We start from the raw sequence: 27,106 nt of genomic DNA, 5'->3' as shown, positions 1-27,106 counted from the left end.
GTGTTGAAATGGTTGGAGTTGGAATTTAGTAACATGTTGAATTGAGAAATGGTATTGGAATTCCTGGAATTTTGGGAAAACTGGGAATTTTAACGGTTCAAAAAACAACTTTGTTTTTTGTCCTGATTAAGAGGAATGTTTGGACGGTGAAGTGGGTTGAAAAATGTGGGAGAAGTAGTCGCCAGAATAAAGGGTAGAAATAGGGCTTTGGAAAACCAGGAATTCTGGAAAATCCTGGAATTTTTTTGAACTTGGAAAAAAAGTAGTTTGAATTTCCAGAATGGTGGAATATGTTGAAGGTGGAATGGTTTAAATAGGTTGAAAAATGTGGAAATGCTGGAAGTTTGAAAAATGGCCAATTCATTTTGAATGGGAAAAAATGTCCCGGAAAACCTGGAATTCTGGGAAATCCGGGAATTTTTGGAATTTGTCAAGGGAATGCCCGAGATTTCCAAATAGGCCGAACAGTTTCAATTTGGAACGGTTTGAATCGGATGAAAAATGTGGGAGTTGTGGAACTTTGAAGAATGTCCCATTAATTTCAACTGGAATTTGCCAAAAATGTGGTAATTTCGGGAATTGCGGGAATTTTTTTGAACATGTTAACAGACTTGAATGGTCTGAATGAGTTGAAATGGTTGGAGTTGGAATTTAGTAACATGTTGAATTGAGAAATGGTATTGGAATTCCTGGAATTTTGGGGAAACTGGGAATTTTAACGGTTCAAAAAACAACTTTGTTTTTTGTCCTGATTAAGAGGAATGTTTGGACGGTGAAGTGGGTTGAAAAATGTGGGAGAAGTAGTCGTCAGAATAAAGGGTAGAAATAGGGCTTTGGAAAACCAGGAATTCTGGAAAATCCTGGAATTTTTTTGAACTTGGAAAAAAAGTTGTTTGAATTTCCAGAATGGTGGAATATGTTGAAGGTAGAATGGTTTAAATAGGTTGAAAAATGTGGCAATGCTGGAAGTTTGAAAAATGGCCAATTCATTTTGAATGGGAAAAAATGTCCCGGAAAACCTGGAATTCTGGGAAATCTGGGAATTTTTGGAATTTGTCAAGGGAAAGCCCGCGATTTCCAAATAGGCCGAACAGTTTGAAGTTGGAACGGTTTGAATCGGATGAAAAATGTGGGAATTGTGGAACTTTGAAGAATGTCCCATTGATTTCAATGGGAATTTCCCAAAATGTGGTAATTTCGGGAAATGTTAAACGACGTGAATGGTCTGAATGAGTTGAAATGGTTGGTGTTGGAATTTAGTAACATGTTGAATTGAGAAATGGTAATGGAAATCCTGGAATTTTGGGAAAACCGGGAATTTTTCCGGTTCAAAAAACAACTTTGTTTTTTTGTCCTGATTAAGAGGAATGTTTTGACAGTGGAACGGTTGAAGTGGGTTGAAAAATGTGGGAGGAGTAGTCGCCAGAAAAAAGGGTAGAAATAGGGCTCTGGAAAACCAGGAATTCTGGAAAATTCTGGAATTTTTTTGAACTTGGAAAAAAAGTATAGTTTGAATTTCCAGAATAATGGAATATGTTGAAAGTGGAATGGTTTAAATAGGTTGAAAAATGTGGAAATGCTGGAAGTTTGAAAAATGGCCAATTCATTTTGAATGGGAAAAAATGTCCCGGAAAACCTGGAATTCTGGGAAATCTGGAAATTTTTGGAATTTGTCACGGGAAAGCCCGCGATTTCCAAATAGGCCGAACAGTTTGAAGTTGGAACGGTTTGAATCGGATGAAAAATGTGGGAGTTGTAGAACTTTGAAGAATGTCCCATTGATTTCAATGGGAATTTCCCAAAAATTTGGTAATTTCGGGAAATGCAGGAATTTTTTTGAACATGTTAACAGACTTGAATGGTCTGAATGTGTTGAAATGGTTGGAGTTGGAATTTAGTAACATGTTGAATTGAGAAATGGTATTGGAATTCCTGGAATTTTGGAAAAACTGGGAATTTTAACGGTTCAAAAAACAACTTTGTTTTTTGTCCTGATTAAGAGGAATGTTTGGACGGTGAAGTGGGTTGAAAAATGTGGGAGAAGTAGTCGCCAGAATAAAGGGTAGAAATAGGGCTTTGGAAAACCAGGAATTCTGGAAAATCCTGGAATTTTTTTGAACTTGGAAAAAAAGTAGTTTGAATTTCCAGAATGGTGGAATATGTTGAAGGTGGAATGGTTTAAATAGGTTGAAAAATGTGGAAATGCTGGAAGTTTGAAAAATGGCCAATTCATTTTGAATGGGAAAAAATGTCCCGGAAAACCTGGAATTCTGGGAAATCTGGGAATTTTTGGAATTTGTCAAGGGAAAGCCCGCGATTCCCGAATAGGCCGAACAGTTTGAAGTTGGAACGGTTGGAATCGGGTGAAAAATGTGGAAGGTAGAGTGCGCCGAAATGTGGAGAAGAAGAATAATAATAAGATGAAGTTGAATAATAAATAGATGCATTTTGGTGTGAAGGCTTTGGAGCATTCACACTATGATCATTATAATGATAATACCACAATATGGACTTTAAAATTCAGAATGCGTCCCACAATAGTAATACATATTTTTTACATACTTTTCTATGCGCATAATTTGCTATCAAGGCTGCGGATTCACACAAACATGCAAACTCATTTGTAAGAATGGCCTTCACTCAATCACCTGTTCCAGCATGTTCTGCAGCCTCTCGGCCTCGAGGTCGATCACAAACTTCTTCTCCTGCCGCCGGTCCAGGTCGTCCAGCAGGCGGCGGTAGTTGGCGTCGTTGAAGTTCTCCACGCAGATGGCGCTCACCTGCCAGTTGTTTTGGCCCGCCCTCTCCATGATGGCCTGCAGGATGGCGTAACCTGGAAGGCCAAAGCCGCGGACGTTAATCCGACGCGTCACTTTTTCACCCTCTCGTGTGCGAGCGGTGCGGCACGTTGGCGTTGGCAGAAGACGTGTCAGGGAGGATAAAAGTAAGAAGCTGTGAGGGCGGCTGTTACCCGGCAGGAACAGATGTACCCTTTAAACGGCCCCTCCTGGTGGCCGTCACAATCTGGCATCCCAGCTCCCTTTGCTACCAATTAGTGGATTAACCTGCACTCTGGCAACCCGGCTCCACCTCTTCAAGCCCTCACACGGGCCACTAGGGGGCGTGATGACGCACACACATGCAGGATGAACTAACCGCTCACTAAAAAAAGTGAGTTAATAATACTAATGTGTTAGCATTTTAGCTAAAGCTAACGACGCTAGCTGCATTACATTACGATAGCACGTACAAATATGCATGAAAACACTCCTACAGACATCACACATGGAATGGTTTAGTTTAGTTTTAGTTATGTTTATTTACACACCTTATTGTTTCCATACAGTGTGAGTAACATGGCAGTAAAACGGCTGATCAAACACAATAGAAGCCATCGCAGCATGTAAACATGCCAGGCATATCGCAAAGGATACGAAAGACTTTGACTTGTGTTTGATCACTCAATTTATTATTACAACTCAGGAGAGCTTATTGCGGAAGCAGCCGTAACATCGTAGCTGCGAAAGCTAGCTCTCCAATCGGCTAAACGGGCTCAGTAACTCCACGGTGACGTTTCGGTGAATTTACTGAGGAATTTGCGAAACTGAAACAATACAAAAAGAATGTAGTTGTAAGCTAACGATACTAACACAGACACTCAATGTGTCGCAACACATATTAGCTAATGCAAACGACACTAGCTTCGCTACATTACGATAGCACGTACAAATATGCATGACAACACTCCTACAGACATCACACATGGAATGGTTTAGTTTAGTTTTAGTTATGTTTATTTACACACCTTATTGTTTCCATACAGTGTGAGTAACATGGCAGTAAAACGGCTGATCAAACACAATAGAAGCCATCGTAGCATGTAAACATGCCAGGCATATCACAAAGGATACGAAAGACTTTGACTTGTGTTTGATCACTAAATTTATTGTTACAACTCAGGAGAGCTTATTGCGGAAGCAGCCGTAACATCGTAGCTGCGAAAGCTAGCTCTCCAATCGGCTCAGTAACTCCACGGTGACGTTTCGGTGAATTTACTGAGGAATTTGCGAAACTGAAACAATACAAAAAGAATGTAGTTGTAAGCTAATGACACTAACACAGACACTCAATGTGTCGCAACACATATTAGCTAATGCAAACGACACTAGCTTCGCTACATTACGATAGCACGTACAAATATGCATGACAACACTCCTACAGACATCACACATGGGATGGTTTAGTAAGTATAAACAGTTTTAGTTACATTGTAAAACTTTACAAACGTTGCTTGGCGTGATGAATGGCGAATCACTCAGTCAGGCCCTTCAGTAAGGTTTCGAAATAAATGTGTGGCAGTGTTAACTTTGATTATACCACAGAAAACAAACATTTATATTTTCTTTTTAGCCACTGAAAGAATAATTCAGCTTACCATATTTTCCGGACCATAGGACGCACCGGATGAATAGTCTATATTTTAAAATCTTTTTTCATATCTTAGGCGCACTGGATTATAGGGCGCGTTAAAGGAGTCATATTATTATAATTTTTTTCTAAATGTAAAAGACTTCCTTGTGGTCTACATAACATGTAATGGTGGTTCTTTGGTCAAAATGTTGCATAGATGATGTTTTACAGATCATCTTCACGCCGCTTTCTGACAGTTGCTTCCGGATGCGCCGTTTTGTGGGCGGTCTTATTTACGTGGCTCACCTTCGGCAGCGTCTTCTCCCCGCCATCTTTGTTGTAGCGGTGTAGCGTGCAAGGACGGGAGTGGAAGAAGTGTCAAAAAGATGGAGCTAACTGTTTTAATGACATTCAGACTTCACTTCAATCAATAACGGAGCAGCATCTCCTCATCCGGAAACAACCACACCGGAAATGTGTCCCGTGAAAAACTGTCCGAACGGAACTCTCTAATAACTAAAGTTCCTTGGGTGAATAATGTAAACTCACTACACCGGTATGTTTTAGGGCTTTCATGTCGAGTTTACTGACAGATATAAGTAAGAACTTTACACTACTTTATATTAGAAATGGCAACAGCGGAGGGTGAATGTCACATAACAAGAAGATAGAGAAAAAGAAGAAGCTTATCGACTACGGAGTCGGCACGAACTACAAAGGCGGACGTCCACAATTGTTCAGGATTTATGCAGATCCCAAATACAGATCAGCAGGTACCAGAAGGTAAGAAAAGTTGCTTATGCATAATATTGCAAAACAAAACGCCAAATAATATGTCTTACCTTATACACGCACCATAATAATACTCCTTATGTTAAAGCACAGTACAATCCATCAAGCGGTGCGGCTTCATGGCTTACTATTATTATTATTAGCCTTTATTTAACCAGGTAAAATCCCATTGAGATCAAAGATCTCTTTTCCAAGGGAGACCTGGCCAAGAGGGCAGCAGCAAGGTTACATTAAAAACAGTAAACAAATACATAAAACATCACATTTACGACATTAAAACTTGCTCACATGACACATGTGCATACAGACAAGGTAGACTGCAGTCCTTTCACAGAAGCTTTAAACTCATTCAACGTAACAAGGGTTTGAAGTTTAATATTAGATTGTTTGTTATTCCAAGCCTTCGCTGCTGAAAACCTAAATGCTTTCTTGCCCAGTTCAGTTCTTACTTTGGGGACGACAAATTGCAGAACATTCATTGAACGAAGATTGTGACTTCCTTGTTTCTTTGTTAAAAGACAAGACAGATAAGATGGAGTAATACCCAGAATGGTTTTGTAGATGAAAACATACCAATGATTGAGGCGTCGAGCACATAAAGATGTCCAGTTAACCATTGAGTATAATACGCAATGGTGAGTAAGGGGAGCGCAGTTGGTGATAAATCTCAGTGCACCGTGATACACACTATCCAGCTTGTGGAGACAACCAGCAGTAGCATTCATGTACAACACATCTCCATAGTCAATAACAGGTAAGAAGGTTGTTTCCACCAATTTCTGTTTCACAGTAAAACAAAAGCAAGACTTGTTTCTATAATAAAATCCCAGTAAAAGTTTCAGTTTTTTTTTACAACATACTGAATGTGCTCCTTAAAACTCAAGTGGTCATCAATTAAAAATCCTAAATATTTAAAAGCACATACTAACATAATTTGTTGCCCATTTCTTGTTAAAATGTTCTCACACAGTGCTGATCTTACCGTTTTTGATGTGGTAAAGAACATACCCTTTGTTTTCTCTGCATTTAAAACCAGTTGAAGATAGCAAAGTTGCTCTCGTACTCTGTCAAATGCATGTTGTAGATATTTAAAGGCCTCAGCAAATGTTTTGGTACGACCAAAGTCGTACCAAAACATTTTGATAGATTTTTGAGCGCCGTGTGTAATGTTCTATATTTTCAATGGAACATATAAAATGTTGGTGTTGTTTACTTGAGTCATATTGCCATTACAGTGCAGTTTACACATTGAATCGTATGTCTTCACGGATATTTCGACAGATTATTTTTTTAATAACTGGCATGCTTACCGACATACCGCTCGTAGATTGATGGTCACTGTCAGCGCTGTTTTGTTCCTAAGTCTTTGGGCTTCAGGCTGCAGCACTTTGGCCCGAGGACTTTCTTCTTCCAACTTTCTTCCTGTATCGACTGTTCATGTGCAATCAGCCCACGCATGGCGGAGCTCAGTCAATAAGCGTCTGTCTTGTCTGTCTTTAGTCCGGCTTCAAAGCAGACGGTATAGTGTGTGTGTGTGTGTGTGTGTGTGTGTGTGGTTTATGAAGCAAATGGCATACCCCTTAGCTGTGCTAGGATTCTATATACACACAGAAGAAAAGGAATTCTCTGAATCTGCACAAAACTTTGTAACGATGCTCTAGTTTCAAAGAAGGTATGACCAGCATGGAGGACAGCTGTGTAAATAATCCCCCCACCCAAAATTAAAAAAAATATATTAAAAAAATCAGGCTTCGCTACACATCTTAAAATACAGCCTGGATCTCTGCCAACTATCCATCAGTCAGCTAGAAAGACCATTTTAATTGGTTATCTTTTCTTCAGCCAATATGCTAACCTTGCATGATGTGGCTGGTAAAATGTTAGTGCGGGGGTCAGCAACTAGCGGCTCCCTGGAAAAAATTTTTAAAAAAGGATTGAAAATGGAAAAATATTTTTTTTGTTTCAGTATGTTTTTTGTTTGAGGACAAACACGACACAAACCTTCCCAATTGTTAGAAAGCCCACTGTTTAATATGTTTGTGTGTATGCTCCATTGATGAGACTATTTGGTGAACATCATTTTGTCCTACTAATTTCTGCGGTTCTTGAACTCACCATAGTGTGGACTGTGACGCAACAATTACATATGACGTATACCTGCAGCGAGTAAGCAGTGAGATGGCCTTAAATACCCTTAAAACCTTTTTTTTTTGAAATTATGAAAGGATTTAGAATCGGAATAAATAAGAAATGTGACAAATTGTTTTATCGCTCCTACTGTATATTTTCAAAAAGCTTCATTGGGATTCGTACTTATTTAACAATAATGCGCTAGTGTTGGTCCTGATACCAATATTTTGGTACCGGTACCGAAATTATTTCCATACTCTTCGGTACTTTTCAGTGCTTTTCTAAGTGAAGGGGACCACAAAAAATTGCATTATTGGCTTTATTATAACAAACAATCTTAGTGTACATTAAACATATGTTTCTTATTGCAAGTTTGTCCTTAAATAAAATAGTGAACATACAAGACAACTTGTCTTTTAGTAGTAAATAAACAAACAAAGGCTCCTAATTTAGTCTGCTGACATATGCAGTAACATTTTGTGTCATTTATCATTCTATTATTTTGTCAACATTGTGGTAGAAAATGGATTATTAATCTACTTGTTCATTTACTGTTAATATCTGCTTACTTTCTCTTTAAACATGTTCTATCTACACTTCTGTTCAAATGTAATAATCACTTATTCTTCTGTTGTTTGGATGCTTTACATTAGTTTTGGATGATACCACACATTTGGGTATCAATCCGATACCAAGTCGTTACAGTATCATACATTGGTCATATTCAAAGTCCTCATGTGTCCAGGGACATATTTCCCGAGTTTATAAACGTAATATTAATTTTTAAAAAACGAAAGAAGATGTTGTCATGCCAAAAAATATCGACGTAATCATAGTAGTATCGACTAGATACGCTACTGTACTTGGTATCATTACAGTGGATGTCAGGTGTAGATCCACCAATGGCGTTTGTTTACATTTTGATGCCGGTGAGCTACGGTGTGTAGTGAAGCATGTTTAGCTATTCCTCGTCCTGCAGGGAAACTTACCGTAATTTCCGGACTATAAGCCGCACCTGACTATAAGCCGCACCAGCTAAATTTAGGGGAAAATACAGATTGCTCCATATATAAGCCGCATCCGACTATAAACCGCAGGGTTTTGATGTGTAATCACTAGGGATGTCCGATAATGGCTTTTTGCCGATATCCGATATTCCGATATTGTCCAACTCTGTAATTACCGATACCGATATCAACCGATACCGATATCAACCGATGTATGCAGTCGTGGAATTAACACATTATTATGCCTAATTTGGACAACCAGGTATGGTGAAGATAGGGTACTTTTTAAAAAAATTAGTAAAATAAGAAAAATAAATTAAAAACATTTTCTTGAATAAAAAAGAAAAGAAAGTACAACAATATAAAAACAGTTACATAGAAACTAGTAATGAATGAAAATGAGTAAAATTAACTGTTAAAGGTTAGTACTATTAGTGGACCAGCAGCACGCACAATCATGTGTGCTTACGGACTGTATCCCTTGCAGACTGTATTGATATATATTGATATATAATGTAGGAACCAGAATATTAATAACAGAAAGAAACAACCCTTTTGCAGGCCGATATTATCGGACATCTCTAGTAATTACCGTAATATATAGGGGTTCCTGCTACCACGGAGGGGATTGTCGGGACAGAGATGACTGTTTGGGAACACAGCGTCCCATTTATTAACAATAAATCTTTCAATCACTCAATCAAACTTTCACATCTTTGACATGGCGAACAGCATTCGTGCAGAGTACAAATAATACAACGGTGCAAAGTAATACAAAGTGCTCGCCTGTACGTTATCAAAATAACCAGCCTACCGGTATATGAAAAGTCAGTCTTTAATCATTGTGTCATCGTCTTCCTCCTGCGTACTAAAACCACCGAAATCCTCTTCATCGGTGTCGGAGAAGAACAGGCCGTAAATAAGCCGCACCCTTGTATAAGCCGCACCCTTGTATAAGCCGCAGGGACCAGAACGAGGGGAAAAAGTAGCGGCTTATAGTCCGGAAATTACGGTACTTTATTTGTCGCCATGGAGACCAGGATTAGTGATTTAGAAGTAGCTACAACACTGCAGACTGCGGATGGACTTTAGCCGCTAGCTAGCTAGCCATGTCTTAAAGCACCTCTTCCTGAGGGCGTTTCAGTGTTATAACTTCACCTTTATCGTTGGTTTTTACGCCAAAATGCGTCCGTTCTCCCTTTTCTGTCTACACACTGTGTCTGCTTGTAAGTACTCCGTGATTGTGCGCTGCCGAACATGCTCGTCTGCTCGTAAACCAGACGGGAGCGCAACGGGAAAGTGGGACCGGTACTTTTTAGAGGCGGTATAGTACCGAATATGATTAGTTAGTATCGCGGTACTATACTAATACCGGTATACCTACAACCCTATAATGCACACAATGACAAACATCAGGCTTCGCTACACATTCTAAGATAAAGTTCTAGCAACAATCTGTCAGTTAGCTAAAGAATGTCGGAACTGTGAGTTTGATCGTTTTGTTTTTCCATATAATGCTAACCTAGCATTATATTGCAGTTAAAATGTGACTCGTGTTAGCACCGCAGCTAACATAGCTATGCTGGTGTTAGTGAGTAAACAGTGGACATTAGTCGCACCAAGAAGGTGAACAACGAGCAGAGGCTGAGGAAATAAGAGCGAGGCTGTAAACCGGGCCATATTTCTTCAGCACCTAGCAGCCGCTTGTATACGCCGTGATGGATGGCTCAGTCTCTCTTTTTTTTTTGGAAAACCATAATCCTCCCGAAGATGAGCCGTGCCAAAAAGGACTCAGTGGAAAGGTGCTGACGGCGCGTGGTCCTTAAGGGCGATGAAGCAAGCGTACGGAGCGGAGCTCACACATGTACGTCTGTGCAGATGCTGCCTTCCACACCAACATCTGCTCGCCCGCCTGCCCTCCGATGCTGTTTCCTGCCTGGGGCTGCGCATTTATCAGCCGCTAATCAGCCGTGTGTGTGGTCCAACAGGACATTTCCTCATTGGAGGGCCAGCTGATTTTCATGTCATCATTTATTGCCAACTAAATTGTCACAATATTCTGCGCTCAATTAAAAAGGGTCGTGCCCTGAATGACAACACGATATTTCCCTTTAGACAACGATAGCATCGAACAACAGCGTCACAACATTACGATCACGCTGTCAATACGCGGACTATGGGTTGTTGTGTTTTCCCGGAACGCAAGGGAAAGTTGGCGCGGGCAAGACGTGAATGTAAGTACATGATTGATTAAAACACTAACAAACTACAAAAAAAGGCGCGCACAATGGCGGAGAACAAACTTCACTAATGAAACAAAACTTGCACAAAAACAGAAACTATGAACAATAAATAAAAACTTACTCGGCATGGAACAGCGTGAAAACTATGGCAGACAGGAATATCATGGGTAGCAGTAGCATGGATGGATAGATCATGTCACCAGCCGAACAACAGAAACAGACAGGCTTAAATAGCAGTGACATGATCAGTGGAAACAGGTGCGTGGCGTGACAGGTGAAAACTAATGGGTTGCTGTGGTGACAAAACAAACAAAAGTGCACAAAGAGTCCAAAAACAAAACCGAACATGACTAAAACAAAACATGATCACACGGACATGACACACGCGTGTGACTGAAGGCATTAAGGCGGGGGTCAGCAACCCGTGGACCTCTTTCAGAGATGTGTGAAAATGGAAAAAGATGACGGGAAAAAAATGACACAAACCTTCCTAATTGTTAGAAATCCCACTGTTTATGTCATACATGCTTCACCGATGAGTGTATTTGGCAAGCGCCGTTTTGTCCTACTAATTTCAGCGATCCTTGAACTCATCATAGTTTGTTTACATGCACGACTTTCTCCGACACTGCCACAGAAAGACGTGTTTTATGCCACTCCTTCTTTGTCTCATTTTGTCCACCAAATGTTGTGCGTGAATGCACAAAAGTGAGCTTTGTTTGTTGATTTTGTTGATTTGCTGGAGTGCTCATCAGGCATATTTGGTCAATCCATGACTGCAAGCTAATCGATGCTAACATGCTATTTAGGCTCGCTGCATGTAAATATTGCATCATTATGCCTCGTTTGTAGGTATATTTGAGCTCATTTAATTTCCTTCACTTATATCCTCTGTGTATTTAATTTATATTTGCATGTCTCATGACACATTATCTGTATGTAATATTGGCTGCATTTCTCACAGTTGTTTGTGTGCCATGTTGTTCCAGACCACAGCAAACGTTACCCAGCTTGCAAATATTGTAGTAATTCCATTCGAAGAAGACAGCCTGCCGTTTCCTTGAACTTGGACACACACATCTATACTTTTGGCCATTCTAAGACAGTCATTTCCAGGAATGATCTCACCCTCTGAGAAGCCTCCATTTTACTAATGATTTCCAATGTTGTACAAATGTGTAGAATAAAAATTAAAATACAACATTTCTGTCAACGAAGATTTGCGTCAGCCTTTGATAGTAGGCTAATATAGCTAATATAGACACTTACATCATGTGTTGCCTTCATTACAACACTTATATATAAGACTTTTAAAGTTATTTTGATAGTAGGCTAATATAACTAATATAGACACTTACAATATGTGTTGCCTTCATTATAACACTTATAAGACTTTCAAAGTAATTTTGATAGTAGGCTAATGTAGACACTTACATCATGTGTTGCCTTCATTATAACACGTATATACAACTTTTAAAGTCATTTTGATAGTAGGCTAATATAGCTTATATAGACACTTACATCATGTGTTGCCTTCATTACAACACTTATATATAAGACTTTTAAAGTTATTTTGATAGTAGGCTAATATAACTAATATAGACACTTACATCATGTGTTGCCTTCATTACAACACTTATATATAAGACTTTTAAAGTTATTTTGATAGTAGGCTAATATAGCTAATATAGACACTTACATCGTGTGTTGCCTTCATTACAACACTTATATATAAGACTTTTAAAGTTATTTTGATAGTAGGCTAATATAACTAATATAGACACTTACATCATGTGTTGCCTTCATTACAACACTTATATATAAGACTTTTAAAGTTATTTTGATAGTAGGCTAATATAGCTAATATAGACACTTACATCATGTGTTGCCTTCATTATAACACTTATATAAAACAGAATTTTTTGCGGCTCCAAACAGATTTTTTTTTTGTATTTTTGGTCCAATATGGCTCTTTCAACATTTTGGGTTGCCTGCATTAAGGAGTGCGACTTTCCAGGCCGAGCTGCAGTATGCTCAAACAACCACCAGGTAGCATCTGTGAGCAGATAATGCTATATCAGCTCGTTCTCTTTCGGACCTATCAGGTCGGTAGTGCATTCTTCACTCACGCTTTAAGTGACGGACGAGGCAAAGGCTAACCCCGACTGCTTTTATCCACATAAAAACCGAGACCCAAGACATTAAAACAAGGTTGAGAACTTATTTAATTAGGTCCGGACGTCAAGCAACTCAAACTTAACGTTGAAACAACATGCTTTTTGACGACGTTTAATCAATGTTGGGCTCTGACGTTAATTTGACCATTGACATTTTGTCATTTTCCAACCAACATTTTAACAACACAAATACAACGTTGAAACAACATGCTTTTTGTCAACGTTTAGTCAATGTCAGGTTGTGACGTTAATTTGACCGTTGAAATTTGGTCATTGCCCAACCATGTGGATCCGAGGTTAGACACAAACCTTGTCTCAATTTACAAAAACAACTATTTTGCAACATCGTTTCAGAGTCAGTTTTAAAGGACAAGTCCCATATTTTCAAGGCGCAGTTAAAATCCTTTCATTTTCTCAAAACTCAACAGTGCGTTTTCTAACCCGGTGCGCCTAATGTACGGAATAATTTTGGTTGTGCTTACCGACCTCGAAGCTATTTTATTTGGTACACGGTGAAATTACAAATGTGACCAGTAGATGGCAGTCACACATAAGAGATACGTGTAGACTGCAATATGATGGCAGTCACACAAGTGTAGACTGCAATATGGCTCAAGTACACAACACCAACATTTTTTATGTTAAATTGAAAATATAGAACATTACACGTGGTGCTGAAAAATGTTTTAGTACGACTTTGGTAAGCTATGAAGCCGCACCGCTTGATGGATTGTACTGTGCTTCAACATACGAGTGTTATTATGGTGTGTGTATAAGGTAATACATATTATCTGGCGTTTTGTTTCACAATATTACGCAAAGGCAACTTTTCTTACCTTCTGGTACCTGCTGATCTGTATTTGGGATCTGCATAAATCCTGAAAAATTGCACGCGTCAGCCTTTGTAGTCGATAAGCTTCTTCTTTTTCTCTATCTTCTTGTTATGGGACATTCATCCTACGCTGTTGCCATTTCTTATATAAAGTAGCGTAAAGTTCTTACTTATATCTGTCAGTAAACTCGCCATGAAAGCTCTAAAACATACCGGTGTAGTGAGTTTACATTATTCACCCAAGGAACTTTAGTTATTAGAGGGTTCCGGGACACAATTCCGGCTTTGTTGCACTAGTGATCCATGGATGAGGAGATGCTGCTCCGTTGTTGATATAAGTAAAGTCTGAATGTCATTAAAACAGTTAGCTCGTTAGACCAGAAGATAGTGTTTTACATTTAGAAAAAACAAATAAAAAAGACCCCTTTAATGCGCCCCATAATCCGGTGCGCCTTTTGTATGATAACAGACCTGACTAGACCCGCTCATCGGCAGTGCTCCTTATAATCCGGTGCGCCCTATGGTCCGGATTATTCCTAATAAAAAACGCGTCGTCAACTTTGTCAGTATCAATTAGCAACTGTTCCGTTACACGGCATTAAAACGCGCACACAGTGACTTCCTGTTCAGTAAGGTTTCAAAATGAAAGCGTGGCAGTGTTTACTTGGATTCTACCACAGAAAACAAACATTTACTGTATATTTTATTTTTAGCCAGTGGAAGACTGACTTAGCTTAATTCTCATTGTCGACAAGACATACGACAGATCGTTTAGATAAGAGTGCAAAATGCCATTTGGAAACAAGAATCATAATACAAATATGCACACATGGTGGAAAACCATGTTAACAAACATGCAAAATACACAAACTAATCCTTTATCAAAGCCAAAGTCAGAAGTAACAAACTTGTTGTACGGTAACAAAACAGTAGAACCCGTGTGAGTTATACTGTTTGCCCTTATTGCTTCTCTCAGTTCCACTGAGACGCTTTCCTTCATTGAGTCCTTTTGGCAGGGCTCATCTTCGGATTATGGTTTTCCAAAAAAAAAAAAAAAAAAAAAAAGCAAGCCATCCATCACGGCTGCTATTATGTGCTGAAGAAAGACGGTCTCGTTTACAGCCTCTGCTCGATAGCATCAAATTTGACCAATGATAACGGTGTCAGGATATTTTGCGCATGTTAATGATACTGTCACGGCATTTTGCCCTCCATTACGATAACATTGCAACATTTTGCTCTCAATAACCATATTGAAAAATGTTTGAACCATGATTACAACAATATCATGATAGCAATGATATTGTCACAATATTTTGCCACTACTTAAAGGCCTACTGAAAGCCACTACTACCGACCACGCAGTCTGATAGTTTATATATCAATGATGAAATCTTAACATTGCAACACATGCCAATACGGCCGGGTTAACTTATAGAGTGCAATTTTAAATTTCCCGGGAAATATCCGGCTGAAAACGTCTCGGTATGATGACGTTTGCGCGTGACGTCACGGAGTTTGCGGAAGTATTGGTACACCATTGTGTCCCAATACAAAAAGCTCTGTTTTCATCGCAAAATTCCACAGTATTCTGGACATCTGTGTTGGTGAATCTTTTGCAATTTGTTTAAAGGCCTACTGAAATGATTTTTTTTATTTAAACGGGGATAGCAGATCTATTCTATGTGTCATACTTGATCATTTCGCGATATTGCCATATTTTTGCTGAAAGGATTTAGTAGAGAACAACGACGATAAAGATTGCAACTTTTGGTATCTGATAAAAAAAAAGGCTTGCCCCTACCGGAAGTAGCGTGACGTAGTCAGTTGAACATATACGCAAAGTTCCCTATTGTTTACAATGATGGCCGCATGAAGTGAGAGAGATTCAGACCGAGAAAGCGACAATTTCCCCATTAATTTGAGCGAGGATGAAAGATTTGTGGATGAGTAAAGTGCAAGTGAAGGACTAGTGGGGAGTTGAAGCTATTCAGATAGGGAAGATGCTGTGAGAGCCGGGGGTGACCTGATATTCAGCTGGGAATGACTACAACAGTAAATAAACACAAGACATATATATACTCTATTAGCCACAACACAACCAGGCTTATATTTAACATGCCACAAATTAATCCTGCATAAAAACACCTGCGTGTTTGTTATGCTAGCTCCTAGCTCCTCTGCTAGCTCCTAGCTCCATAGAACACGCCAATACAATTCAAACACCTGATCAACACACACAATCACTCAGCCCAAAAGACCGTTCACCTAACCCAAGGTTCATAAAGCTTATATATTTTAAAAAAGTTACGTACATACGCAAAAAAAAGTTGCGCACATACGGTCAAGCGATCAAATGTTTAGAAGCCAAAGCTGCATACTCACAGTAGCACGTCTGCGTCTTTGTCATCCAAATCAAAGTAATCCTGGTAAGAGTCTGTGTTGTCCCAGTTCTCTACAGGCGTCTGTGTATCGAAGTCAAAAGTCCTCCTGGTTAGAGTCTCTGTTATCCGAGTTCTTCCATCTTGACTGCATCTTTCGGGAATGTAAACAAAGAAGCGCCGGCTGTGTACTGTTGTGGCTGACTACGTTCGAAAAATACGTCCATTTCGCACCGACAACTTTCTTCTTTGCTTGCTCAGCTTCCTTCTCCATAATGCAATGAACATGATTGCAACAGATTCACGAACACAGATGTCCAGAATACTGTGGAATTATGAAATGAAAACAGAGCTTTTTCGTATCGGCTTCAATGTGGAAGGCATAGCCGTGTTCGCCGGTCTACGTCACGCGCATACGTCATCCTCAGAGGCGTTTCGAACCGGAAGTTTAGCGGCAAATTTAAAATGTCACTTTATAAGTTAACCCGGCCGTATTGGCATGTGTTATAATGTTAAGATTTCATCATTGATATATAAACTATCAGACTGCGTGGTCGGTAGTAGTGGCTTTCAGTAGGCCTTTAATGGACAATGAAGACTGCAAAGAAGAAAGCTGTAGGTGGGATCGGTGTATTAGCGGCTGGCTGCAGCAACACAACTAGGAGGACTTTGAGTTGGATAGCAGACGCGCTACCGTGAGTACGCAGCTTTGGCTTCCAAACATTTGATCGTGCGTGCCGCTATGTGCATGTCACGTACGTAACTTTGGGGAAATATATGTGCTGTATGAACTTTGCGGAAGTGAACGGTACTTTGGGCTGTGGGATTGAGTGTGTTGTGCGGGTGTTTGAGTTGTATTGGCGGGTTATATGGACGGGAGGGGGGAGGTGTTTGTTATGCAGGATTAATTTGTGGCATATTAAATATAAGCCTGGCTGTGTTGTGGCTAATAGAGTATATATATGTCTTGTGTTTATTTACTGTTTTAGTCATTCCCAGCTGAATATCAGGTCACCCCCGCCTCTCACAGCATCTTCCCTATCTGAATCGCTTCCACTGCCCTCTAATCCTTCACTTTCACTTTCCTCATTCACAAATCTTTCATCCTCGCTCAAATTAATGGGGTAATCGTCGCTTTCTCTGTCCGAATCGCTCACGCTGCTGGCGTCCATGATTGAAAACAATGTGCAGATGTGAGGAGCTCTTCAACCGGTGACGTCACGCTACTTCCGGTACAGGCAAGGCTTTTTTTTTTATCAGCGACCAAAAGTTGCGAACTTTATCGTCGATGTTCTCTACTAAATCCTCTCAGCGAAAATATGGCAATATCGTGAAATGATCAAGTATGACACATAGAATGGATCTGCTATATCAGTTTAAATAAGACAATCTCATTTCAGTAGGCCTTTAAGGGACAAGCGGCAGAAAATGGATGGATGGATGGATGGAATAATATCGCAACACTTTGCCGTGAATGACAATATAATAGCAATATTTTGGCCTTGATAACAATAGTATCATGATATTTTATCCACAACAATAATAGTAATGCGAAATGTCGACCTGATGACAATAGCGCCAGGATATTTTGCCCAAATATAGTTGAACTTTGGTTTGTGATTGTTAGCATGAGAAAGTGCTGAGCTGAGCCCCAACAAAGAGCTGCTTCAGGACCACGGACAGGGCCAACGACAAGACTACTACCGGTACTTTGTTCTTCTTTTTTTCAAAGCCCTGCGGTAAATTGGGTTCCGTCCTAATTGTCACACCTGGGTGAAGTCTTGTCCGGGTTTCAGGTTGGCTTGTCATTTCCTGTTATATTTTGAAATGCTAACTCTCCCTCTCGTTTCAGATCACTTGCCCTGCCTCCTGTATCACAGCTCTGATTATGCCCACCTGTGTCACCCTCCCTCACGTGTAGGAATGTCTCGCCCTCCTTCTGTCCTGTGCCAGAGTGTTTCCGTATCTTCCTGTGCGTACCTCCAGTGTTCCTTTGCCCCAGTCTTGTCCACAGCCATAGCCACGTGTTTGTGTACCTTTCGATTCCACGGCAGATTCTTGGTTTGTAAACTTTTGTCCGGTAAGATTAGCTTCCTAGTATCGCCTACTTTGGAGCGCCTTTTGTTGTATTTGGTAGTGCTTGTTCTTACACCTTTTCCCCTCCGTAGTCGGAGCGTTTTGAGCTTTTAGTATTTTTGTTAGTGTAGTGGTCAGGTTAGATCGGTTTTGATAGCCTGTTTTGTTTCTCCCGTTTTGGACCCCTTCACTTGTCAGAATAAATAACTACAGATGTCCGATAATGGCTTTTTTGCCGATATCCGATATTCCGATATTGTCCAACTCTTAATTACGGATTCCGATATATATACAGTCGTGGAATTAACACATTATTATGCCTAACTTTGTTGTGATACCCCGCTGGATGCATTAAACAATGTAACAAGGTTTTCCAAAATAAATCAACTCAAGTTATGGGAAAAAATGCCAACTGCCATATTTATTATTGAAGTCACAAAGTCCATTTTTTTTTAACATGCCTCAAAACAGCAGCTTGGAGGGCGGGGCTGAGGTGGGGGGGTAGGGTGTAGCGGGAGTGTATATTGTAGCGTCCCGGAAGAGTTAGTGCTGCAAGGGGTTCTGGGTATTTGTTCTGTTGTGTTTATGTTGTGTTACGGTGCGGATGTTCTCCCGAAATGTGTTTGTCATTCCTGTTTGGTGTGGGTTCACAGTGTGGCGCATATTTGTAACAGTGTTAAAGTTGTTTGTACGGCCACCCTCAGTGTGACCTGTATGGCTGTTGACCAAGTATGACTTGCATTCACTTGTGTGTGTGAAAAGTCGTAGATATTATGTGATTGGGCCGGCACGCAAAGGCAGTGCCTTTAAGGTTTATTGGCGCTCTGTACTTCTCCCTACGTCCGTGTACCACTCCGTACAGCGGCATTTTAAAAAGTCATACATTTTACTTTTTGGAACCGATACCGATAATTTCCGATATTACATTTTAAAGCATTTATCGGCCGATAATATCGGCATTCCGATATTATTTGACATCTCTATAAATAACTGTTTCCTATTCCGAGTCCTATTCTGGTCGTGACACTGCAACAGCAATAATTGATATGGCAGAAGACATTTCAACTGCAGTACATAAAAAAAACAATACTTAAGTGTTTTTTGTAGAGCTTCAAAAAGCGTTTCAAACATGAAATATTATTGGACAAACTGCACAAATACGGAATAAGAGGAGCGGCACATGAGCGGGTCAAAAACCACCTGAAAGACAGAAAACAGTTTGTGGAAGTTCGCAGTGGAAAAGTTGCCTTACATTATATTAGTTGTGGAGTGCCACAAGGATTGGTCCTCGGACCACTACTGTTTCTCATGTTTTATCAATGATATTACCAATGTTTTCTAACTTTTTAAAGGGGAACTACACTTTTTGGGGGGAATTTTGCCTCCTGTCGTTCACAATCATTATGAGAGACAAGAAGACAAAAGGTTTATTCTTCCTTTTTTTTTGCAGTCTAACTTGGAAAAATCAGCTCGTTCTTGGTGGCTAGCAATGCAGCTAATGGGAGCGATCAATTCTACCACTAAATCCCTTTCAAAATGCATTCAAAAACCGTCAACGATACTTCATTTACGTTCCGTAACCTGTGTAATAACCAAGCTGTAGCGACATTGTTATTGTAAGAACAAACACTGAGAAACCATTTTTCTAGCGTAATACGGTATCAGCCGTGAAAGATAACTACGGCAAGAGATAAGCTAGCTTCTACGTCAGCACGTGACGAGTTTGAGTTTGTAATGCACAACACAATGCGATAGAACACTAATTTGTACTGACTGAAAAACTTTAAACAATCATATTACAGTATCTGTAAAGTATTAACCCACATTTCATGTTTTGTTTGTACACAACTAGCCAGACAGTGTATGTACGGTAGTTGTAATAACACGCATGACGTGCTGTGTGTATCATGATTGATAGTATAGTGACTCACTGGATATTAAATAGTTGTTCGTCTGGTCCAGCTGGCCAGGGACGTTTCCTGTTGATTTTGGGTGAGCAATCCATTTATGTCTTAATAGCTTGTCTCCAAGTTCCATATTTATAACGTCGTCGCTTTTCACCTCACTCTTCTGCCCCAATGTCTCACTTTTCCTTCGTTCTCGCTTCTACAAGCAGCAGTTCATCCTCAGTATATTCAGCTTAAAAAATATAAGGTTGTTAATTCTCATTTGTCCAAAAATTGTTGTCTGTTACCAAGTCGGCCATGATTAGAACACACACTCGTGTTTGATTTTCTGAAGTAGGAACACAAGTTGTTGCCAGAAGTCAGACACGCGTTGCTATGGAAACAGAAATCATTGTGCGATAGAAATCAGTCCCGGAAATGATTATGATCAAAATACAGTAAATATTGAACATATGACATATTGTTATGAAGGTGTCTGTTACTACATTATATATAGACTTGCAGTGTGTATATAAAATGTTGATGGAGGGCTTTGAAGTTATTTTCGAGGACTTTGAAGGTTACAACAGTGATTCCCGCATCTTTCAAGCATTTTTTAACATCTTTAAAATCGGGGGGGAAAAAAGACATGAATGTTCTTGTCTCTCATAATGATTGTGAACGATAGGCAACACTCCAAAAAAGTGCAGTTAAGTGTATTTTATTTGCGTACGACACAACCTTTATTTAATTTTGGTGTGTTGGAGGTCATTGAAAACAAACGTATTCCAAATTAAAGGATGGTTTAATGGTAACAGATTGCCTTATGATATTTTCTAGTGGTGGGAAAAGTGTGGAGGAGTTGGAATCCAAAGAACAAATGAGATCAAGTTTTTTGGGTGTTATGATTGATGAACATTCGTCATGGAAATCACATATAAATGACACAAAGGTTTAAATATCTAAAACGATTGCTATTTTATTCAAAGTGGGAAAAAATGGTCAATCAAAAAGCATTGTATATTTTGTATAACTCCCTGATTGTTCCATATCTGACATACAGTGTTGAAGTGTGGGGTAAAACACATTTAAATCCAATCTTCCTTTTACAAAAGAGAGCTATAAGAAGCCTAACCCTAACCCTAACCCTAACCCACATCTGCGGTCCCCTCTGAGGTTTCTCATTGTACCCCATTGGGGTGAGTTATTTCTTGCCCTGATGTGGGATCTGAGCCCAGGATGTCCTTGTGGCTTGTGCAGCCCTTTGAGACATTCGGGATTAAGGGCTATATAAGTCAACTTTGATTGATTGATTGATTGATTGATTGATTGAACAACAGCATGACTTTACTCGTATTATTTACAGCTGGCATTGTTTACGCAGCAAACATCAAACGCCGTTCTATATTTAATTGCCAAGTCGGACTGACAGCACTGAATGGAGACATCTGAGGACAAACCAAAAAGAGCGAGCTGTTTGAATGTCCGTCCGTCATCAGTCGTGCGGAAGTGAAACGCTTGCATTTCTACAGAGGCGTCAATACGCTCTGACAGTCGTGCCGGCCTCGCGTGTCGCTGATCCGCCGCCACGTTTCCATTTCTAGCGGTTCGTTGTTGGGTTTTGGTAACATCAGGAAACGTAGTGATCTTTCCTCGTGAGGAAAATGATGTGAGTTGAGTGGAGTGAAGGAGAGTTTGTGCAAACATTCCTTAAGTAAAGATACCTGCGTCTTTGTTTTCCTCTCTGCTGTTGTGACAACGTTCTCATGTGACTTTGGAGAAAGACTAGGAAGTAGGACATGTCCCACTTGGAAGTTTGGCAAAACATTCCATGCAAACAAATGTGCTAAATGATACCGCGTACTAGGGCTGTGAATCTTTGGGTGTCCCACGATTCCATTCAAAATCGATTTTTTTTCAATTCAACACGATTCTTGACTCAAAAATGATTTTAAAAAAAATTATTTTTTTTAAATGAAAACAATACACAACAATACCATAATAATGCAATACAATTTCAAAACCAAACCCGACCCAGCAACATTCAGAATAGCAATAAACAGAGCAATTGAGAGCAATTGAGGAGACACAAACATGACACGGAACAATCTAAAAGTAGTGAGACAAAAATGAATATTATCAACAACAGTATCAATATTACTACTCAGTGGCCTAGTGGTTAGAGCAGGGGTCACCAACCTTTTTGAAAGCAAGAGCTACTTCTTGGGTAGTGATTAATGCGAAGGGCTACCAGTTTGATACACACTTAAATAAATTGCCAGAAATAGCCAATTTGCTCAATTTACCTTTAACTCTATGTTATTATTAATAATTAATGATATTTACACTTAATTGAACAGTTTAAAAGAGGAGAAAACACGAAAAAAAAGACAATTAAATTTTGAAACTTTGTTTATCTTCAATTTCGACTCTTTAAAATTCAAAATTCAACCGAAAAAAAGAAGAGAAAAACTAGCTAAATCGAATTTATGGAACATCATTAGTAATTTTTCCTGATTAAGATTAATTTTAGAATTTTGATGACATGTTTTAAATTGGTTAAAATCCAATCTACACTTTGTTAGAATATATAACAAATTGGACCAAGCTATATTTCTAACAAAGACAAATCATTATTTCTTCTAGATTTTCCAGAACAAAAATTTTAAAAGAAATTCAAAAGACTTTTAAATAAGTTTTAAATTTGATTCTACAGATTTTCTGGATTTGCCAGAATAATTTTTTTGAATTTTAATCATAATAAGTCTGAAGAAATATTTCACAAATATTCTTTGTCGAAAAAACAGAAGCTAAAATGAAAAATTAAATTAAAATGTATTTATTATTCTTTACAATAAAAAAATAAATTTACTTGAACATTGATTTAAATTGTCAGGAAAGAAGAGGAAGGAATGTAAAAGGTAAAAAGGTATATGTGTTTAAAAATCCTAAAATCATTTTTAAGGTTGTATTTTTTCTCTAAAATTGTCTTTCTGAAAGTTATAAGAAGCAAAGTAAAAAAATTAATGTATTTATTGAAACAAAAGAAGACCAAGTCTTTAATTTTCTTGGATTTTCAAATTCTATTTGAGTTTTGTCTCTCTTAGAATTAAAAATGTCGGGCAAAGCGAGACCAGCTTGTTAGTAAATAAATAAAATTTAAAAAATAGAGGCAGCTCACTGTTAAGTGCTGCTATTTGAGCTATTTTTAGAACAAGGCCAGCGGGCTACTCATCTGGTCCTTACGGGCTACCTGGTGCCCGCGGGCACCGTGTTGGTGACCCCTGGGTTAGAGTGTCCGCCCTGAGATCGGTAGGTTGTGGGTTCACACCCCGGCCGGGTCATACCAAAGACTATAAAAATGGGACCCATTACCTCCCTGCTTGGCACTCAGCATCAAGGGTTGGAATTGGGGGTTAAATCACCAAAATTGATTCCCGGGCGCGGCTACGCTGCTGCCCACTGCTCCCCTCACCTCCCAGGGGGTGATCAAGGGGATGGGTCAAATGCAGAGGACACATTTCACCACACCTAGTGTGTGTGTGACAATCATTGGTACTTTAACTTTAACTTAACTTATATTAGTAACAATTTCAACATAGCAGTGGTTAAAAATCCCTCATTGACATTATCATTACAAACATTAATAAAAAAAATAAAATAAAAAAATGAACAATAGTGTCACAGTGGCTCACACTTGCATCGCATCTCATAAACTTGACAACACACTGTGTCCAATATTTTCACAAAGATAAAATAAGTCATATTTTTTGTTCATTTAATAGTTAAAACAAAATTAAATAATGGATGCCATATTCCAATATATGACTCATCATTATCTAAACTAAATGCAGTTTTTTCTACTGATATCATCTCCATAGCTTGTGTATACCAGTCAGTATGAGTTGGACTATCAACATATATCCATTTTTTTTAATATTACCCTTTTTATTTGAATGCATATTGAAAGAAATGCATTTTTACTCTTTGATGACACGTTACTAAATTGATGGAGATCCCCAAGAATACAAGTTTGCAGTGTCATTGGGATGTTTGTATTAAGGACTGTGATTGCTTCTTTTGTTGTTTTCAACCATAACTCTTTTATTCTCTGACATTCCCACAATAAATGAACAAGAGTTGCCTCGGCTGCCCGACACTTCATACATAACTTGCTATCTACTACACCAATTTTAAACAGCTGAGAAGATGTAAAATACAATCTATTCAACATCTTAAATTGAGTCAGTTTATCTTTAATGCTTCTAAAGGGCTTATTGGCATTTTTCCAAATATCCTTCCATGATATGTCTCTTTCATCTAAAATGTTTAAGTCCATCATCCGTTTCCCAACACATGCATCATTTGCATTTCTAGTGTGGTGTTCATTTATTATTCCATAAAATAGTTTAATTTATTTCTTAAATGTATCTTGATTAAAAAGTGCATCTTCCAGTTCATGGCTATTTAAAGACATACTTTCAGAAGATATGCATTTATTTACAGCGTGTTTTAAAGAGATAAAATGTAAAAAATGATTTCTGGGTACATTATATTGATCAACTAAATCATTGAACGGTTTAAAAGAGTTTGTAATAATAATATGATAAAGTTTAGTAATACCTCTGTCTTTCCATGTTGTCCATTTAACCACATTTTATTAATTATGATATTAGGATTGTACCAAAGCGGTTGATTTACAGATGTCATTGACTTGATTCCTAGTATTTTCTGACACAGTTTTAGAATGTTAAAGGTGGCTTCTATTGGGCTCTGCTTTAATTTATTAGGTATTTTTTAAATATAATATATACTCCCCACATCAATGTCCAAATATATTTTTTTCTATGTTGATCCAGTCCTTATCTGCAGAAGAATGAAATAAGTGGCTTGTTTGTTCACAACCGAAGGAGATATAATAATGTAAGAAGTTTGGTAATTGTAGTCCTCCTTTATCTTGTGTACAAGACAACCTTAAGTATGAACAACTGGCCTTCTTTCCACACCATATAAATGTGATATCATTGTATGTATTTTCTTAAACCAACTTTTATTAATTAGGACATGCATCATTTTGTGAATGTTGATGACACAGCTTTGCAACAGTTGATATTCTAGTTTCAAGCATGTTTTACTCAATATACACTACTGTTCAAAAGTTTGGGGTCACATTGAAATGTCCTTATTTTTGAAGGAAAAGCACTGTACTTTTCAATGAAGATAACTTTAAACTAGTCTTAACTTTAAAGAAATACACTCTATACATTGCTAATGCGGTAAATGACTATTCTAGCTGCAAATGTCTGGTTTTTGGTGCAATATCTACATAGGTGTATAGAGGCCCATTTCCAGCAACTATCACTCCAGTGTTCTAATGGTACAATGTGTTTGCTCATTGGCTCAGAAGGCTAATTGATGATTAGAAAACCCTTGTGCAATCATGTTCACACATCTGAAAACAGTTTAGCTCGTTACAGAAGCTACAAAACTGACCTTCCTTTGAGCAGATTGAGTTTCTGGAGCATCACATTTGTGGGGTCAATTAAACGCTCAAAATGGCCAGAAAAAGAGAACTTTCATCTGAAACTCGACAGTCTATTCTTGTTCTTAGAAATGAAGGCTATTCCACAAAATTGTGTGGGTGACCCCAAACTTTTGAACGGTAGTGTACGTGAATGAGCTCAATAATATTTGATATTTTACGGTAATGTGTTAATAATTTCACACATAAGTCGCTCCTGAGTATAAGTCGCACCCCCCGGCCAAACTATGAAAAAAACTGCGACTTATAGTCGGAAAAATACGGTGTATATATATATATATATATATATATATATGTATATATATATATATATATATATATATATAAAGTGTAAATACACTACCGTTCAAAAGTTTTGGGTCACATTTAAATGTCCTTATTTTTGAAGGAAAAGCACTGTACTTTTCAATGAAGATAACTTTAAACTAGTCCTAACTTTAAAGAAATACACTCTATACATTGCTAATGCGGTAAATGACTATTCTAGCTGCAAATGTCTGGTTTTTGGTGCAATATCTACATAGGTGTATAGAGGCCCATTTCCAGCAACTATCACTCCAGTGTTCTAATGGTACAATGTGTTTGCTCATTGGCTCAGAAGGCTAATTGATGATTAGAAAACCCTTGTGCAATCATGTTCACACATCTGAAAACAGTTTAGCTCGTTACAGAAGCTACAAAACGGACCTTCCTTTGAGCAGATTGAGTTTCCGGAGCATCACATTTGTGGGGTCAATTAAACGCTCAAAATGGCCAGAAAAAGAGAACTTTCATCTGAAACTCGACAGTCTATTCTTGTTCTTAGAAATGAAGGCTATTCCACAAAATTGTGTGGGTGACCCCAAACTTTTGAACGGTAGTGTAGGTCATCAAATCTCAGCAACAAGCTGTAATATCTTACTGGGATCATTTAGGTCCAAAACACTTAAAACAATGAAAACACTCTAACATAAAATCTGCTTAGTGAGAAGAATGATCTTATCAGACAGAAAACGAGCAAATATCACCCTTATTTGAGATATTTCATCTTACTTAGATTTCAGTTTGTGCAGTGTATGTTTTCCCTGAAAGCTTCCTTGTTTTGTTGGGAGAACACTCCATCATACGGGCTTTGTCGAGTGGAGAGCGAATGGCTTTTTACTCCGTCAAGCGTGAACAACCGGAGGTAAGACACAACAAAATGGCGGGATGAGATGTTCTGATGGGACGCCGTCCTATCCCGACGACGTCCTGCACTCGGCGAGGCAATCTAGTCCAAAATTCACTGCCGACGGAGGTAATGAAAACCCCATCTTGGCGTCTGGCGGAAAACGTATGAAAAAAAGCGAGATTGCGGTGATGTGATCCAGCAGCACACATCCAGTGTGTGTTGTAATGGAAATGTGACACACGGCGGGGAGGGGGGTGGGGGTGGGGGTGGGGGGGCAAACCTATTGACTCTTGCTGGTGTGACAGTAAAAAAAAAGAAGGGAAAGGAAGAATAGGAAACTGCGGACTCCAGGTGAGCGGGAGATAGTGGAGGAGGGGAGGGGAGATGGAGACTCCATCCGCAACATTTGGACCAGCGGCTGCACTGTGATATCGATCGCTTGTTGCGGACAAAGCATCGCCATTATTCCAAAGGCACATC

At 38.8% G+C, this 27,106-nt stretch overlaps 1 protein-coding gene across 3 annotated transcripts in view; it reads right to left on the bottom strand.

Moving 5' to 3' along the window:
* The window catches only part of gria4b (glutamate receptor, ionotropic, AMPA 4b), a 330,486-nt gene that overhangs the window by 120,977 nt on the left and 182,403 nt on the right, over positions 1-27,106 (bottom strand). For all 3 annotated transcript variants that reach the window (XM_062048981.1, XM_062048980.1, XM_062048979.1), the window contains exon 4: positions 2,649-2,833. In XM_062048981.1, the coding sequence (XP_061904965.1) occupies positions 2,649-2,833 (185 nt within the window). The remainder of the gene's footprint in view (positions 1-2,648; positions 2,834-27,106) is intronic.

Source organism: Entelurus aequoreus, linkage group LG05, assembly GCF_033978785.1.
Source record: "Entelurus aequoreus isolate RoL-2023_Sb linkage group LG05, RoL_Eaeq_v1.1, whole genome shotgun sequence".
Classification (NCBI taxonomy): domain Eukaryota; kingdom Metazoa; phylum Chordata; class Actinopteri; order Syngnathiformes; family Syngnathidae; genus Entelurus; species Entelurus aequoreus.
This window is presented reverse-complemented; position numbering and strand designations above follow the sequence as displayed.